The 19366-nt window shown below is 47.5% G+C and overlaps 1 protein-coding gene across 4 annotated transcripts in view; it reads right to left on the reverse strand.

The window, feature by feature from the left end:
- The window catches only part of GLIS1 (GLIS family zinc finger 1), a 212879-nt gene extending 193962 nt beyond the window's left edge, over nucleotides 1–18917 (reverse strand). For 3 of the 4 annotated variants that reach the window (XR_016018632.1, XM_019742765.3, XM_019742763.3), the window contains exons 1-2: nucleotides 18821–18917; nucleotides 17480–17780 (exon numbers count right to left, since the gene is read on the reverse strand). Coding sequence is in view for 3 of the 4 variants with exons in the window: in XM_019742765.3 (XP_019598324.3) it covers nucleotides 17480–17738 (259 nt within the window). In the remaining variant the exon portion in view is untranslated. Of the gene's footprint in view, nucleotides 1–17479; nucleotides 17781–18137; nucleotides 18745–18820 lie in introns of those variants that run through there. The other variant, XM_019742764.3, reaches the window with a different exon arrangement.
- Between the last annotated feature and the right edge of the window lie 449 nt (nucleotides 18918–19366).

Genomic DNA, 19366 nt, shown 5'->3' on the forward strand with positions numbered 1-19366 from the left:
CCCAGGAGAGCTTCAGAGAGAGTCCCTGGGGGTCAGCTTTGCAATACAAGTACCTCCTGCCTCTCTGGGACGCGGGAGACGTGGAACTAAGATAAGCTGACGCGTTTGCACACCTAGAAAATTGTGAAGACAGGCATTTGACAAAACTGATGGAACATTTAGTGAAAATGGTAATAGATACATAAGTATAAAGCTATGCAAATGAAAAAAGAGGTCCTGTGTAACCCCAGGAAAACAAAAGGCTGTACCCAAAGGAACAGCTCCTGTAGTGCCTGACTTGATCCAACACCTGTTCCAAATGGAATCACTGTGCTGAAGAGCAGACTCCAGAGGGAGCCACAGAAACAATGGAATGACCCCCCCACCTCCACTGTCCCTTTTAAAACCCAATCTTCAGACTTGTTCTCCATCCTGTGAGGTCTATGGCAGTTCCCTTAACTCTGGCCCACTCTTAGATCATAAAACATCTTCCAGACAGTTTTAGTCCCAAGAACAGTCTCCGTTTAGTAATTAAGATGTCCCGTCCAGATTAATAATCTCAACTCTGAGCTTCACTGCAGTCCAGTTCCCAACCTGCCCTGCTCAGGCCTGCCTCAGGCTGGGGACCCTAGGTAGGGTGGAGGGACAATTCTCCAGTCCTCTTGCTCTATTTGGAATGGCAGGAAGGGACACCCTTGTCACATACCACGGGAGCTCTCTGGACTCGGATGTTCAGTGCCCACTTCTGTGGGTTCCCAGGAGAGCTCCCCTGGTTGACAGATGTCCCCCCACCCCCACCCCACTGCGCCCCATGGGATACCTCCAGTCTCTCTCACCTCTGCCTGGCAGGAAGCCCTCGAAGGACAGGCAGGTCCCTTGGAACACAACCCTCTGCCCCACACAACGCAACAGTACAGCTGCCTCTCCACTCTGCCCAGGGCAGGGGCTGCAGCCACAGCTTTCATCTTTGACACCTTCAGACATGGGTACACACACGTGTTCTTGCAGCATCGGGCTGTGCCCAGCTCTGAGTGGGCATCTTAGAGCGCCTCTCACCTGAACTGTGCTGAGGACAAAGCAATCCCCTCCACCCACCTGGCTTGGGGGAAGAAAATGTCACAGCATTTTCACAGCTCTTGCCAAGGAAACCCTCTCTGGTCTCTACCTGAACCCTTTACACCCTCAAAGCGTGTGCCTGGTAAGGATCAAATCCAGACTTTAGACACGTCAAGTCCCAATGCAGAGGGTAAAGTCCCACTTTAGAAGGTAGCATCCAATACCTATTGTCAGTACCTACTGTCTTGGGGCTCAGCCAATAGTCCCCACAGTGGCCTCCTATTACACACAGCCCCACCTGAGCACTGGCTTAGCCAAAGAACTCTGCTGCAACCAGAGCAGGAGGGAAGGGAGGGGCAGTGCACGTGGGAAAAGAAGTGGGGTGCAGGTGGGGTTTAAGTGAACTAAATCCTCATCATTCCCAACAAGAAGCCAGTGGGCAGTGAGTACAACTGATGCAGACACTGCAGTGTAAGTCTTCCTTAGAGGCGGCGGCGCTCAGAGGCTAAGGCTTCACCACTGACCAGCTGTGTGACCTTGGACAAGTCACTTTCCTCCCTGGGTCTGTTTCTTCGAATCAGGGCTAATCACAGTAACTCCTTCATAGGGTTGTTGGGAGAATTAAAGGAATGATGTTTGTAATGTGCTTAGAGCCTGACTAGACCATGGTTAAGTACCAAGTTTAGCTAATGTTGTTTTTATGTTTGTAACTGAGACATATGCACAAAAATACTAGAAAACGACAACTAAATGGGTTGAAGGCAGGGCCACCGTGTTGCACACGTCCAGACAGCACCATCCACATACACGGGGCATGCGTGGTGCCCCCTGGAGGCGGGCATCCCAGCAGCCCTGCTCGAAGACAGCTGCCTCTCACGGGGGTGACAATGAAGGAAAGGGGACTGACTGACTCTCTTCAAACTCTTATAGTATAAGGTGATTTTAAAGCTATGTTTAGCCTTATTTTACTAAAAAATTTTTGTTTTTAGAATGTTAATAAAACAAGCTCCTCAAAATAGTAATAACAGCAAGCAACAGGACTTGGTGAACGAGGAAAAGAAAAACAATGAAGGAAACGACAAAGGAAAAAAATCTTAGAAATACCGTATTTCCCCGAAAAGAAGGCCTAACTGGAAGACAATCAGCTCTAATACATCTTTTGGAGCAAAAATTAATATAAGACCCAGTATTACATTACATTATATTAACCCAATATATTATATTATATTATATTATATTATATTATATTATAGTATAGTATAGTATAGTATTATATTTATTATATTATATTATATTATATTACATTACATTATACCTGGTCTTATATTATAGTAAAATAAGACCAGGTCTTAAATTAATTTTAGCTCCAAAAGACGCATTAGAGCTGGTGGTCCAGCTAGGTCTTATTTTCGGGGAAACACGGTATGACTATATAAAACATTTTTAATTTTTGTTTCAAAATCATTATTAAAAACTTTTCAATAGTATATTCATAAAAATACTAGCAGCAAATACGAACAGGGCATTAATACTCTTCACTTAATTGAGCACTTCAAAATATGTAAATTTTTAATTTTACAAGTAAAATATTCAGACTCCAACACAAACACCAACTCGCAAAAGAGGAGCTATGAACTGTGAGTCAACACACAATATACATTTGACTACATGAACAATTAAATAAATGTGAAATGAAATGATAACCAGATATCATTTCCACCTATGACTTAGGAAATTATTTTGGAAACAGGTGAAGATCCAGGGCAGTAAACGCTCTAGGATACTGCCTGCAGCTGTGAACATTTGTGTAACCTTCTAAGGAGCTATTTGGTAATATGTGTCGAATGTTACTACCCTTTAGCCCAGCAATTTTCACTTCTGGGAATCTATCCTAAGAAAATACTCGGAGATGCAAATAAAGACTACCGCATAAAGATATTCACTGCAGCAGCATCTATACTAGGGGAGAAGCTGAAAAACCCTAAGCATTATGCACACACAAATAATATATGTCCGTATTTGTTTGTGTGAACATAAACGATCTCTGAGAGGCCAAACAAAAACATAGGCATTACTAGTTGCCTCCAGCAATGGGAACTGGGAACAGCGGGGGAAAAGAGAAAAGGAAGGCTTTTCCTAAGAACCCTTTTTGGGTCTTCTGAATTTTGAATCATTTTAATGTATCGCTTATTCAAACTAATTTAACAAACTTAATAAAATGTGACATACTTTTGAATGCTTACAAAGAGTTTTAATAACATGGGAAAGGTTTATTATGTTAGAATATGAAGTTTAAAAGTAAGTATACAAGACTTTCATATTCAGAATGATTTCAATGATGGAAAAAATATTAACATAGGACAGGTAAGCACAGTAAAGAGACTGAAACGAAATACACCGAAATAAAAATGGATGTCCTGACTGAGGGTGAGATTGTGAGCAAATACTATTTCTAGCTTCATGTTTCTGTAGTTTCCAAATTTTCTACAAAAAAAGAAGTACTACTGACGTATGTGGGAAAAAGAAAGATGATGAAATGAAGGTATCTTTAAAGGGTCAGCCACGTCGCAAAGAAGGGTTAGGAGCGAGACTGAGTACTTTGTTGGCGGTCAGGAATGCATTCCCACAAGGCGGCTCTGCAGGGCGCCATCAGGAGCCCTGAGCGTGGTGCCCATTGCAGCGATGCACTTGCATAAACCAACTGCCCTCCCTGGGCTGCTGCCCTGGGGAACCGGCAGAACCCACCCACCAGGGCTTGGCCACTCAAATCCCGCCTCTCAAGGAAGCCTGGTCTGACCTCTCTCACCAGTGCTGGTCTGTGAGCTCTCTGAAAGCAGGACAGACCGAGGACTCATGTTAGCATCCCTAACAGGAGCCAGGCCTGGTACCCAGCATGCTGAACCCACCTCCAAGCTGGTAGGCCCATCTGCCTGCCCTCTTGACTGGATACTCTCCAAGGCAGAGGCCAGGCCTGGGTGACACTTACTTGTCCAGGGCCAGACATAGAGCCTAGCATATGACAGGGCTCCCGGAAATGTTTGTGGAACAAATGAATAAATTAAAGAATGATATTCTAGACTGGCGCTGTCCAACTGAACTTTCTGTGGTGATAGAAATGTTCTATGGTTGCTCCAACATGGTAGCCACTGGCTACTGGGCACTTGAAATGTGGCTAGTATGACCGAGGGCCTGAATTTTTAATTCGTTAATTATATTGTGAATGAATGAATTGTAAGTAATTTAAATTGAAGTACTCAGAAGGTCTTCCATAAGAACACGTACTTGACGGGGTCATTATAAGATTGCATGAGATCAATTAGGAAAAGGAAACAAGGTGATCCAGTGCCTTACAGTCCTCAACAGACGATCCCTGCAAGATACTGGAAATGATGAAGAGGAAGAGGGAGGGTCCCTAACTGCCCAGAGGGCCCACCTACTCGGCCAATCACACAGTGGGAATTTCCTTGTGTCTGTGACTCCCTAGCAAATTGCCCGATGTATTCTGAGTACATAAGCAGCCAGAGCCACTGAGAGCATGGAAAACCGGGAAGAGAGGAGAGGGAGGGGTTTGAGGCTAAGAGAGGAGAGAACGAACACTTTGCAAACGGCCGGTTCTTGGCCTGCACAGCCAGAGACAAGGAGAGAGGCATTTCCTCCAAGAGGAAGACTTCAGTCAACGGGAACTGCGCCGGTACAAGAAAAGGACTGACTAACCTATGCCACTTCACCGTCAGTGTCCTGCAGAGGGCATTTCCGCTGTCCCCAGAGGCTGAGCCGTCAGCCCTCCGACCTCACTGATTCTCTCTCACTCGCCTTGCAAGGGGAGCTCGCTAGCAAATATTTCCATTTTATGAGCCAGCAAACCAAAGCTCCGTGAGATTGTCCGAGATCACAAGGTTTAGACTGGCTGGAGCCCAGGAGGCTGCTTAGCACAGGGAGCCAGGTGATAAAGCAGTGAAGATACACAGAGGACTGAGAAGCTGGCCAGGCTGTGAAAACTCGTCCGCTGTCCTCTGCCCTCCAGACTGCGAGCTCCGTGCAGGTGAGGGCTCTGTCTGTGAGCCCACCATGGTGTCCCGGGGACCAACCCAAAACCTGCAACACAGCAGCCATTCAGTACACACTGATGAACCAACCAAGTAACAACCACAATCAGGGGCAGCCCTTCCATTTTCAGGATTCTTTCACATACTTCATCCCATATGCTCCTGACAACTGAGCACGGATTACTCTAGATGCTTTACAAATGGGAAGCTGAGGCTCAGAACTAGAGGGCCACTCTGGGTTGCTTTCCTGAAAATCTGCTTGGAAGACTTTCAGGAAAGCCACACCGTGACTGGAGAGGGACAGATTCATTCCACTGGGGTCCTGCGTGCATTCTGTTCTCTGGTCCACACTCCCTCTGCAAGTCAGACATGCATTCATTACAGACACTGCTCCAAGGAGTCTCGTCAGGGAGGAAAGCATGGAACTAAGCATCTCAATACCTGACTGTTCAGGGAGAGAAAAGTGACAAAGGGCAGTTGGAAGATGAAGGAAGGAAATGGGCCTTCTGGCCAGAGGAGGCAGTTTCTCTCTGTGGTGAATGCGTAAGACTGGACTCCTGGCAGCAGACGTCCAGACGACCTGAGGGAAGACCCTGTGAGGTGAGAAATGGTGGGTGTGGAGTCAGACAGGCCTGCGGCTCCCCCCTATCAGCTCTGGAACTTCAGGCGGGTCATTTAGCCTCTTTGGGCCTGAGTATTTCTCATGTGTAAAATGAGGGTGACGGCACTCCCTCACCAGGAGTAAGCGTAGGAAGAAGGAAACGGCTTCATGAGCTATCTATTCACAGCAGGGCTCCCCGATGGAAGCCCCTGGAGCAGTGCCGAGAGTCGCCAGCGAGGGGAAGTGGGAGCAGAACAGCGATGGCATCAGACACTTAGGAGGCACAATCAAGGAGGGTATTAGAATCAGAAGGCAACTGCGACCCAGGGATGGGGGCAGGTCCGAGCCTCCTGGCCCACCCCCCAAACAGGCCCTCCTCTGGACATCACAGCGACCACAGGTTGAGTGAGCGCCTTGGACTGACCCCAGGGCCAGCACCTGTCAGAGAGCTACGCGGAGGCAGCCCATGCCCAGCTCAGCAAGGGACACAGCTCCTAACCTTCCCCTCACCCTAAGCGCAGCCAAGATGCCAGCCAATCAGATCTGTGTCTCTAGCATGGATTAAAACCTCAGTCTGTGACTCCAAAGTCCTTATTCTATTCATTTACCAAAAAAAAAAATAAAAAAAAATATCAGAGTAAAGAGGTAGGGTCTGTGGTATAGAAGAGAAATAGCATGAGACCAAGTCAGACCGGGGACCTAGTCCCAGCTCTGCACTAAGACTAATAACAACAGCTCAGCTTTGTGACACACCTACTATGTGCTAGCTCCTGAGCTAGGTGCTCTACAGACTTCTCGGCTTGATCCCCACATCAACCCTATCAGATAGGAATTATCGTCATTTTAAATTTTCTCCAGTGAGGAAAACTGGGGCTCAGAGTTCAATGAACGTGCCCAAGGTCCAGCAAGTGGTCTAGTCGGGATCTGAAACCAGTTCTGACCCCAGAAGCCATGTGGCCACCTTTGTACAAGTAATATGGCCTCTCTGAACCTTAGTCTTTCCATCTGCTCAAAGGGGGATTGAACGAATAATGATTTGGGCGGAACTTGACAGTTTACAAAGGTCAAACCACAGCAGAGCCTGGAGAGGAGCCAAGAGACCAATACAATCCCCCCAGGCCCCTGTCTAAGCCTGTCCTGGAATGGGGATCTGGGGTGTGTACCTCAGTCTCCATCCCAGCAGGGCTGCCGAGAGCGGGCTCTGGCTCCCAGTTCCAATACTTGGTCCAAGGTTCTTCTTCATCTTAGAGAAATCTGGGTCAGATGTGTTGCAACCACCAATATCTGCTCTTTAAACCACAAGACAAGACACATTTTACAGCGCCTGGCACTGCCTAGAAGGGAGGGTAAGTGTGCACAGAGTGTGTCTACAACCCTGGACCAGGCAGGCCAGGCAGGACAGCCATCAGGCCTCCAGCTCCTCTAGTCGCCTGGCAGCTCTTGGTTAAGAAGGGTCTGTGATCACTGAAGCCAAGTCTTTGAGGGGAGGGGAGAGGAGGGCAGGCAGACAGAGGGGAGAAGAGGAGAGCGGAGGGGAGGGGAGAGAAAGGGAAGGGAGGGGAGGGAAAAGGGAGGGGAAGGGAAGAAGGCCCAGATAGGTAAGAAGACTTGTCCAAGGTCACCTTGAAAGCCATGGGGAAGACGTCATTATGAAGAGCCCCCAAGATGGTGCTAGAAAGAAAATATGACCGGGTCTGCACGGGAGAACTCATTGCATGTTTACTGGAGTCTCGTGTGGGCTGAGAGCCTTCCGTGTGGTCAACCTTGTAGGAAAAAGAACGCAAAACTCAGCTCCTCCTGTACAGGCTACAAGTTCCTTGAGGGCATCACCAACCTTCCTGGTCACCCACTCTGAGCCAGGCCCTGTGCTGGGCACGCGGGGTGCAGGGATCATGAGACTCAGCCCGTCCTCAAGGGCACTTAAGTAAACAGAAATTCACCAGAGAGAGTGACCAGTGCTACAGCAGAAGGAAGGATGGGGCCGTAGGGGCCAGAGCTCTAGCATGACCCAGCCTAGGAAGAAAGGGAAGGCTTCTGAGAGGAGGCGGCACTTCAGCTGGGTCTTAAAGAATACGTAGGAGTCAGTCTGGTGGAAAGGGAGGGCAGGAAGGCCCTGCCAAGGCTTTTGTTTACTAAACATTTACAGAAAAAGAAGGAGGAGGAGAATTCCAACATGCACTGAGCCATTTACCATGTGTCCATCTCTGTACATCCGCACTTACATGTACAAGTATTAACTCACTTCATCTTCCTATCAGCCCTTTGAGAGCATCAGCATTATTACCCCCACGTTACATATCGAAGCCCAGAGAGCTCAGTAACTTGCCCAAGATCTTCAAGTCAGCATCGGGGCCAGAATTTGAGCCTCGTGGCCTTGTTCCACACCCGCAACCTCAATGAACACCATATATGCTTCTCCCATGTGTACTTTGTGCCAGACCTGATACTGGACTCAGGGTACAAAGGGAAATATTTGGGTAACTATTTATTTTCCAACTTGTTCTAAAAATGATTTAAGGAGGCACAAAGGTTAATTAAAAGAAGCTCGCATGTATCAGGACAGGACAAATAAAGAGAAAATTCCAGGTCTGGAGCTGCATAAGGAAGTCTGACGCTGCCCGAGAACCAGCCAAGCAGGCATTAGCAAGGATGATGCTGGACTGGCGGGAAAGCCTTAACTGCCAGATCAAAGCGCTTTGGGTTTTTCCTATTGGCCAAGCGGTTGTCAATCTACAAGCCAAGTCTCTCAGAGGAGAGCATTAAAGCACATTTCTACAGATGTGTGAGTAGTTGATAAAATACAAACCTATTTAAGAGACCTCTTAAAATTAGCAATCTCATTAGGTATTTTTTCCATCAACAGATACTAAAAAATATAATTGTTAGCATGTGAACATGGGAAAGATTTTTGTCCTTGGATTTAGAAAACTTGAATATCTCTGCTGTCAGGGATAGAAGTAACAGATAGGTTTTAAGCAAGGAGTTGCTAGGATTCAAGGTCTGGGATATTTGCTCTCTACCTATACCCCTGCCCTATACCCCCACCTTCTCCAAGCCTCTCAAGCTGCTGGAAATCAACCATCTGGGAGCCCAGAGATGAGCCTACCCCAGCGAGACGCTCCAATGCAGAGATATTCTCACAAAGAGCGCTGCATAAGTACAAATGACTGTTTGATCAATCATTTGGCCTCAGCGTGGGATTTGGTTAGAATTAAAGCCATCTGGCTTGGGGGGGGGGGGGTGATGGGGGAGGAGACAACCAGGCGGGAAAATGACCCACTCCCTCCCCCAAAAAGCATTGTTAAAATATAACGGGGGGAAAACAGTAAAGTCTCTGCTGTTATTTCAGCCTAAGCCACTTAATCCTTCAGCACATAAAGCAACTTATTTATGACCTTTTCCCTTTAAAAAGTAAATCAGAAGACGCTGCCTTGAATTCAGATATCGCTGAAACTCACTACTCATCCCTCCCAGACAAATATCCTGTTTCATAAACCTTCTTCGAGATACTTGAAACTGCAGATGACTAAATGCCTAGCTTTAGGCGTCTGACATTCCAGGGAATTAATATTTAAACTTATTATAGGAAAAAAGAATTGAGTTTGGTTGAAGCATGAAATATTTAATAGTGTTCTCCAAATTAGAAACCCTATTTTGTTTCGCGCTGGAAATGCCAACGTTATTACCTGGGCTTTGCACTCAAATAAGATAAAATGCACAGGCGGTCTTGAGATTAAATACACAATTACGGCCGATTTCTCCAGAGAGAAGGGGAGTGAGACAGGTTTGGGGAGTGGAAGCGATTGAGTTTCATTTTTACGATACACTTAAAATTATATTCTCATTCTCTGCCTTGAGGGTTGGACTTGAGAGGGTGAAGCCACTTAACCACCGAAAATTGTGTCAAGATCAGTGAATCCACGGAGGCCTGTTCAACGCGCTCGGAATGGGCCGGCTGCCGGGCAGAACCCCGTAACTTTCTCTCCTTGCTAGGACAAAAGTATTAAGTGGTTTGGGATAAAAATTAAGCTTCATTTGATACAGTGGATCCTGGCAGCTTCTGCCGGCACGTGTAATTTATTTACAGGGTTGGAAAGTCGGCAAAATACATCATCAACTCTTACACAAACTTCTACTAGGTATTAAATACTCAAGCCTCAGAGAAATAATTCATATAGTCCAGCAACCGTCCAAAATAAACCCAATCTCCAGCCCTGGGGAGAGCTTGAAAACAGCAAATGGGATCTGTATTTTTTAAGTCAGGTTTATAATAACTCTCTGGTTTCTTACTGAAGCCTTATTTTCCATCAAACCTGTTATTTAAAAACAAAAGCAATAATATCTAAAAGAGTAATCTTGTTGCTGGAAAGATACAAATAGGAAAATGCTGGGCCACCTGGCAGCCAGAGCCAGGCTGATACTTCTGCCTACTCTCCCTTTCAGACCGTCTTCACATCCAAAGGCAGAGAAGCCTTGGGCAATAAAGACTCCTGCAATTTCACCTTCAGAATAAGTGTGATGCCTTGAGAATATCGGCACGCACATTCTCATGAACGCACTTGGCCTTATGCAAGGCCACAAACACAGACGAGCGGAGAGACCTTTTCCTTCCATAGCGGGTCATTTGGTTCAGTCATCATTTGACACACAATGCCCATTTCCCACAAACAAACTCTCAGGTTCACTCTGATCCCTGGCCTTTTCTCCCTCCCAAACCCTCTTTCATCCCAAGTGTTTAATAAGAAATAATTGTTTAATAGATCTCAAGACACCGCGCCCAGGGAAGCACGCATTCTACACACCAGGCGTGGTGGAGATTGTGAGGAATTCTCTTCAAACAGATGTCTTCAAAAACCATAGAAGGGAGGCCGCACCCAGGGCCTGGGCCAGGAACCTCCCCAAACTGCGTGAAAGTCTCAAACAGGAACTAAAACCCGCCTTCACAGATGGGGTGTGTACGTGTGTGCCGCTGCTTCTGAGAAGGGGTGCTGTAAGGGGCCCCTCCATAGCCTCAGAGAGCCCTTGCCTGAGGACCCCATGGCACAACTGGGAACCACTGAAGCAGGGCGGTGGGTAGAGCCCCAAGACAGAGTCCCCCCTGAAAATTACACCTGGGCCTGTTAGCTGTGACTCAGAAAGTGCCGCTCCAGGGAATGGCTGTCTGGCCCGGCCTATGGCTTTCCGCTGCCTTTCCCCTCCACTTCCAGGCACACTCTACAGCCACAGTGACTTCTTGCCACCGCTTGGGTGTTAAAGGCTATCCTTGAGAGCCCTGTGCTTTAGTGGGAAAGTACCGGCTTTGCTGTCAGAGGGAGCTGGGTTCGAATCCCAGGCTCTACTACTTACTACCTGCATGGCGAGTCGCTGTGAATTACATAGTGAGCTTATTAGGATAAATCAATAACCTTTCCAAGCCTCAGTTCCCCCATCTGTAAAATTAAAATAAGGCCTCCTGTCCTCATCAGGTTGTTGGGCATTATTAAATGCAATCACAGCTAGAAAGTACCTGGCCTGACACAGAGTGGGTACTCAATAAAGGTTAGTTGACCTCCCTCCTCCGGTTCCTTCGATGGTCAGCTTCAAGAGTCAAGAGTTCCAAGGAGAGGTCATGTCTATAACCTGGCCTCAGACAAAAGTGGCCTCCTTCCACACCCTGGATTCTTCCCAACCTTCCCAGCCTAGTTCATGTGGAATCCTGGAGCATTAGAGCAGGAAGGGACTATAGTTCATCCCATTAAACTGCTTCCCATTTTACAGATAGGGAACCCGAGGCTTAAAGCTAAGGGCATGGTCCACATGCATGGAGGCTGTACAATGGCGCATGTGTTTGCTCCAGACAGGCCCAACCATAACCACCAAATAAATTCAGGCCATACAGGAAATGCATTATTCAGTTAGCGGACTGAAGGTCTCCTCTCAGTGCATCTGACTCAAATGCTGACTTTAAAAACACAGCTCGTAATGCTAACACAATCCGCCTCAACCAGCCGGAAACCTTCTGAAGGAATAACCCTTTGGAGTTTAGGGAAAGACGTTGGGAAGGGTGGGGGAAGAAACAGATGCTTTAAAGTGACTTTAAACTATAAGACCACTGGGTTAGGGTTGTATCCTCTCCACCCCCACCCCACCCAAGCCTCTGTTTTCTTTCAGTTTCTTATAAATAAGGCCTTGGGAGACCAAAGCAGCCACAAAACATTCCACCCACCCCCCGTTTTTTGGTTGTTGTTTTTTTTTGCTTTCCTTACTCAGTAACTCAGCTATCAGTCCCGGACTTTGCTTCTAATGCTGAAAGCATTTTTTTTTTTCATTGTAAACTATTAATTCGGGCAGCGGTTGTTGATAAACAAGAAGTTCGGTTTTTAAACTGCTAGAATCATTAGCACAGTGAAGGCAAGCAGCACAAATATTTCAAAGTGTGCTCTTTTTTCCTGGCCCTGGTATTACAGCTGTGCTCTTTGCATAATGCAGTTGAATTTTTCAAGGCCCACTGCAAAGTTTGTTTCATTTCTTCTCCCGCTTGCACTAAGTGTCTTCTGTTTCTTTAAACACAAAAATAAACTACCCCCTACCAAAAGAAGCAACACAACTCTCTAGGTCCAAACTAATTGCAACTAAAATCGGTATTAAGAAAATGAATTAGCAAACCACACATTAGAATTTAACTTTGAATATAATCATAGCTAGAAGGTGAGATTGTTGAAATACCACCACATGGGCTTCAATACAGAGATTTCTTTTCCAAGAAAGTTGAGAGAAGAAAGGGAAATTACACTGTCTACAAAAAAGACACAGTTAGGGAGAGTCACTGGTCAACCTAGAAATAAAGTTGGTATCTATTTGTTTGTTGTTTTTTTCCCTAATCCGATCCAAAAAAGGATTGCAAACCCTATTCCAAACTTTAGTTTCTCTCCTTTTTTTCTAGGGTGCTGGCCAAACTCCACAAAATAAAACCGAAGAAAATGATGACAATTATGCAACATTCAGAACAAAGAACATAAGAATATATTTTTTAAAATGATTCATTGTGCACTTATGCCTGTAATGAGATTTTAACGCATTGTAAAAATAAGTGCATTGTAAAAATAAGTGCGCTGGCTCACTGAGCTTCTCACGCAAATGCAGCGAAGGGAGATGAGTAACTCAAAGATGGGGTGGGTTTTGGTTTTTAATTCAGGAGAAGTGTGAGGGAAAACCACGGCATATGAAGAACCATGTTTTTAAATCACAGACAGAACAACACAGTCTATCAATGTGATTCCACAGCTGAGAGCGTCCTGAGATCGCAGCCCAGTTAAGCACTGCAGGTAAACTGCTCAGAAACAGCTAAGCCTAAATTAAGTAACGATCTCATATGAGATCGTATGCATGCCAAGTCTTAGCAGCTTCTAGAGAGCTAGGGAGGCAAGAAGGGAAGAGAAATTCTAGCTGTACACGATTTTTAGGGAATCTTGGGGAATTATATTTGCACTATGTCTATAGAAGATTTGTCAGATACGTAACTCCTAGAGATGTAGACACAACATACTTCCTATCTTATTTGTGTACCCACACACAAACATGTTTCTCTTTGTCTCACTGAGCCTGACATTTGGCCAGCAGGTTTTTCTCCCCCTTATTTGAAACCTCAAGCCCCGAAAAAATTTGGATCTGATTATTTCCGGATCACAGGACCAGCACTTTAAAATGGATGAAATGCAAGCAAATTGCCCACCAGAGCCGGAGGGGGTAAATGCTTTCACCATAACTCATACCTTTCTATTACGGATGCAATAGCCCCTCCAAGGCTGCCCCAGAACAAGTGGCTTCTGATTCAGATGGAGAAACTCTACCAGGTAACGCCACCAAACCCATTACATTTACTCTCTAGCACCAGCAGCCTCCAACGTCCCTACACACAACCTACAATTGCTTTCCTTCTTTGTTTTCCACATATACATTTATATATGTATATATTTATATGTGTTATATATATATGTGTATGTGTGTATATATATGTGTGTGTGTGTGTGTATATATATATATATATATATATATATATATATATATATATATGCATATATGCTTTTTCATTTTTAAGTTACAAGATTGACTACTTTGGGGCATTTACAGCCTTGGTATGACGGCTGTTTACTAATGGCAGGGTCCTCATTTGTCGTGATCACCAGTCCTGTTTTTATTGCTAGGACGTGTCTAATCTCAGCACATGGTGAAAAGGGCCCAGTGAGTCTCTGTGAATTAAAAAGGGAGTTTATTATCTGGTATCGTCTGGGAACAGCGACTCTGGACAAATGGAATCATCTGGTAAACAGAGACATTTCCTAACAATGTCACAGATACTAGTCACCAGTTTCCAAAGATTTAAGACAGAAGAAATACTAACAGCGAAAAGTATTTTAATTTCTCTGGGAACATTTGGGAGGCCGTGCTGAACACCAGCTCTCGGCCCCAACCAGACACATGTAGAAGGTACAAGTTGTAGAACCAGAATTGAATTTTTGGAACAGGAAACCTTGAAAATGGCCACATACTGCCTGTAGCTTTGAGCACATCCTTGAACCTTATATCTTCACCTATAAAACGGGAATCATAGTAATTAGAGCCAGTATCTGCCCAGCACTCTACAGACTAGAAAGTGCTTCTACATCTGTTCCCTCAGAACAGCCCACAAGGTAGAACACAGCTGGCGCGAGGACAGATGAGAGAATATGTAGGCACACACGCTGACAACTGTAAAGCGCTGTGCACGGAGAATGAGCCCCATCAGGCCATCGCCAACAAGAGCTGACCACCTCCATGAAGCCCAGATGTTTACCTTCTTTCCTTGTCAGGACTTCCACAAGCAGAATGTCGGGTGTTTAATAATAAGAAAGAAAAACGCAGCATCTGGTATTTTGGCCTTTCCAGCTGTTTGGAATCTGGATAAACGGGACTCTGCCATAAACAGATCGTGATTCTTATTGTAAATGATGATAATGTTAGTCCATAACGTTGCACCATCCCAATGCCTCCTGACTCCAGATCTGGAAACACAGAGGACCCCAACATTTATGGATAAGCTGCCGAATGCAAGAGCTCGCTCCCTTCCTCAGCTTCGGGTTTGTCCAAGACAGAAGGCAGATCATCTGAAACCTGACTCCAGACCGAGCAATATCGTCTCCTCTCCCGTCACTGCGCAGCAATGGCCACACCAGCCCTGAAGCCGGGCTGCTCTCAGCTTCCCTGGCTACAGCGTCAGTTAATGCTCTTCACATTCAACATTTTAAAAACCAAACCTTGCTCCCCGCTTGCCCTACCCCCTTTAGCTCAAGTATTCCTGACTGCAGCATGGTTCCCAGCATGAATTAATAAAAGAAACCCCTTCTTCCTTTTTTATAAAGCATCCTTACAACCATTGTTTCCTTTACCCTGGGAGGTAAGTATTATGATCGCTCGTGCAAATAAAAAGCCAGAGGCTGAGAACGGTACACACATTACAGGAGTAATACCCCACATAATCAGGCACTGAAGCAGCCCTTTCACACTCTATCACTGATGCTCTCCTCAGTCTTTCAAAGTAAGTCTCCCGGTAGATTTATAAACGAAGAAACCAAGGCTCAGAGAGTGAAATAACTTCCCCCGAGGTCCCACAGATCATCGGCCGCAGGGTCTTACAACTTCCAACACAGTCAATAAATATTTTGCAATTGGTATTTCTATCTGTCTGTTTCCAATAAGCCTCAGACTTGGAGCTAAACGACAAACATTGAAAGGGTTACGTGGTCTGGGGAATATTTTGGTGGGAATAAGGGCAGTAACAAGGTGTTGTTTCCTTCTAGCACTTTTAAGACAGCTACCACAGTTCTGCTTTTGTCTCAGGCCACTGGGTGACTTGACTGTGAAGAAGAACTTGCCCAGAGGGACAGAAGCCAGGTCAGAAACCTCTTGAAACCTCTTCAAGCCCAGGTCCGTGAGCAATGGGTTGGCTAGAGATCCCCAATCAGACCTGCTGGGTGGCCTTTTACAAATGAGACACTACCCTCACCCTCAGGCTTCAGTTTCTTCATCTTTCAAATGGGTGTGATAAATCCTATCTCACCAGCCTCACTGCAGGCTGTGAGGAAAACAGCCTCTTACAAAAAGCTTACCCAGAATGACCATCTTAAGGTACAAAGAAAGAGGTTCTTCCTCCCATCCCTTCATCTTCCTCTGCCTTTCTAAATACCATCCTGATTTAAAGAGCTCATGTTTTAGACATTGCGGGGAAAGGGGTTATAGATAAAAATAACTGGGGTTTGGGAAAATAGAAGTAGGAAGATCATACACGAGCATCCAGATGAAAGGTGTCTAACCACAGCTTGGAACAAAGGCTATGTCTGGGAAAGCCAATCACCAGGTCAGTGGAACCGCGATGTTCACAAGACAGCTACGAGTTTTTCAGACACAAAACGCTGTAAGAGGGTATTCGTTTAAGTGAGGATTGTGTAGGGAGGGAGGCAAACCAGGGAGCTCAGGGCAGCAAATATTACTCACGTCTTGCTGCGTAGCAGTCTTCTCTCCCTAGTAAAAGAGAACCTCATACGTGTATTCGAGCAGTATTACTCTAATGGTGGTGTTTCTCTATCTTTCCTCTAAAATATGATCTCTACCTCTTGGAAAAGAGGCTGATGTTTAAAACAACAAGTCAAGAAATAGTGCTCGCCCACAAAATCACGTGTTTTCATTAAAAAGAAGAAAAAAAAAAACCTGTTTATGTTTATTTCATTTGGCCAGTCCCTGAATTGGGAAGTCGGGTATGTTTTCCCCGGGAGCTCTCAATTCTAAAAGGAAACCACCCTACCTTTTCTAAATTGCTGGGGCTGCTGCTAAAGGATGATGCCTGTAGAGCCATAAAAGAAACTGTTTTTGTCTTCCTTGAGAATCACCTGGAAATAGAACCAACAGGCCCCAAACGCCGAAAAAAATGAAACCCCAAAACCTTGGTTTCTCCCCGGGGGAAAAAAAAGTATGTGGGGGGCGGCAGGAGGGCACAGAGCCTTAACAATTTCCCTAATTTCTGGTTAATTATCTGTCAGCATGAAACTTATAAATAATGGCTCAATAATAATTAACTGTGATGAAAAGAACATGCTCATGAGAATCCTGGCAACATCGCTGATTTTGAGCCCGTAAATGGTACTGGGGACTGCACCCTAATGGGTAGAGGAATAGTATTGCAAAATAACTTTTAACCAAAGACTATGCTTCTGAAGCATCCAGTACAGAAAAACCATTTTTCAAGTCAGAACTTGACTGAAGCTGGATCACAAATTCATAAAATTTTCCATCAGGAATCCAGAAATCACCTGGTGTAATTAATTTCTTACTTGACAGGTGGGGAAACTGAGGTCCCAAGAGGAGAGGAGTCTTCCTGAAGGCCTCTGGTTTTTGTTATTGAGAGAGATTGGAATATTTCAAAATATGCCTTTAGCGGGCTCAGAGAGATACTCAAGTGGCTGGCTACTCACCCTAATTTATGAGATTTTAACAAGTTTCACATAACTTTTATCAGAAACATCCAGAAGCAAAATGATGTAATCTGACCTTTCTAGACACACACTTGCCCAAAACAGACTTGAGTTTAAATTAGATGCTTCCTAAACAGGCATCGCTTTAGAATGACACACAAGCTAGTCCCAAACAACTAGAAAGAAACTGAAGACCTCTGGAGAAAGTTCCACCAAGTTCTCCGGAGGATTCCTACAAAGGCGTGCGGTGGCGACATTAGGCTGCCCGAATCTCTCCACGCCGCGGCCTGGTACGTTGGCAGAGACAGACTTACCCTTCCCAGCGGCGGCGACCTTGGACAGACCATAGTCCCGGGGGCTTCGGGGCCGGAGGAGGTCGTGGGCGCGCGGCTGTGGCACGGGCAGCCGGGACAGCAGATCACGAGGGTCCCCATCCCCGCAGCCGCCACCGCTCACGGTGACCCTGAAGGCCATGTGTGCGTTGAGGCCTGCGGGCCCACCACAAGGACCCGGGGCGCCGGGGGCCTCCTTCGGCCTCTTTTCTGAGTGCGCTTCAGCCACCTCGCAGTGCATGGCGCCGGGGCTGGGCGCGCCTTTGGGGGTCGCGCCGGACTCCTGGGGAGCAGAAACAGAACAGGAGCGTTAGAAGGAGGGGAGCGGCTCCCTTCTGGTCCCGGGGCCGCGGTTTGGGCGGGTCACCACCCCTCAGTTCATTCCTTACTCAAAACTGGGCTAGCACACTTACCCTAACCTGGCAAACTCTCCTGACCCCGGGTAAAAGCTCCTTCCTGAGGCGTAAGCGACCCGCACTTCCTTACCTGGTTAGTCGAGGGTCGCCGCCGCCGGCCGCCACAGCTCATCCCCGAAGCCTCCACGCCCTCCTACCCAAATCCGCCTCCACCGACTTCAGCCCTCTTTGAACGAATGGGGAAACTGAGGCCTAGCGAGGGGAGAGCGCCTGTGCGGTATTACCCAGTGAGAAAGGGAGTAGGCGGCAACGAGGATTCCCCGGGCAGGGCTCTGGCGAAGCCGCAGAGACTGCTCCAGGTGGGTCGCAGGCTGCGCCTTGGGGGCGCTCTGGGACCAGGTGGCTCCCAAAGACCGGGAACTGCGCACCCACGGGTCGAGGCGCAGACCCTCGGAGATTCACCCACGACCACCTAAGCTGCGAAAATGGGAGTCCGAATGGGAGTCCAAGGATGGGCGCTCAATCCGGTGAGGTGAAACCATCACACACGCACGCTCCCACGCGCAGCAGATAAATCGAACCCACCACGCGCTCAAACCCGCACCAAGTCAGTGACGCCAATGCACGCCCACTCCCACGCACATCACACACCCCCTCCAATGCACGTTCGGGGACATGACGTACACATATACTACTCTCCCGTTCACCCGCTCAGGCACTCAGCACCACTAGCAGCCGCACTGTTTCACACTCCACAAGCGCGCCCTGATTCCCCCTCCACAGAGCCTCGGTCTTTCCGTCATCCCTTCTAGAACGAGGGACCGGGGACCCCAAAATCTCCTTTCCCCTTGGCGCTCCCCGCGCCATCCCAAAGTTCCCCAGACTCGAGCGTCGCTGGGACGCCAGCCCCAGACCTTGGTCCCGGGCGCCGCCCCCTCCCAGCGGCACGGGCCGCGCCCCCTCTCACCTTGCCACAGCCGCAGCAGCTCGCGAGGCGCAAGGCTCGCCGCGCCTCCACTGGCGCCCCAGCCCCCGCAGCCGCGGCTGCGGCCGCCGCGTCCTGCGGGGCGGCACCCCGGGGTGGGGGCGGGGCCAATGCTTGCTCGACAGCCACTCCGGCCACTGGCTCGCTGAGGCCGTCCTGCTGAGGCCAATCGCGGCGCGAGGCGGGGCCTCCTCGCCTGGGGGCCTGGGCGGGGCTGGGCGGAGGGTTTGACAGGCGGTGGCGGCCCAAGCACTCCCCTGCCTGCCACACTCCCGCCAACGAGTGGGCCAGGCGCTTAAGAAGGCGCCGCGGGAGACAGAGGCTGTGCTCTGTCGTTGAGACTGGGCCGGCCTGGGAGGTGGAGTGCACTGGGCGTCAGGAGAGCCGGTTCAACCCGGCTCTGTCCCCGTCTCTCCCAGTGGCTGGGGCAAGGCCCTTCCGCGTCCCTGGTCAATTTTCTTCTCAAATGGGAAGGGTGAAACCTGCTAAGGGGAAGGCAGTAGATGTGAAAGTGCTTTAAAGTTTTCT

The sequence above is a fragment of the Rhinolophus sinicus genome, chromosome 14 (assembly GCF_057876585.1).
Source record: "Rhinolophus sinicus isolate RSI-liver-muscle chromosome 14, RSI-T2T, whole genome shotgun sequence".
Lineage (NCBI taxonomy): Eukaryota > Metazoa > Chordata > Mammalia > Chiroptera > Rhinolophidae > Rhinolophus > Rhinolophus sinicus.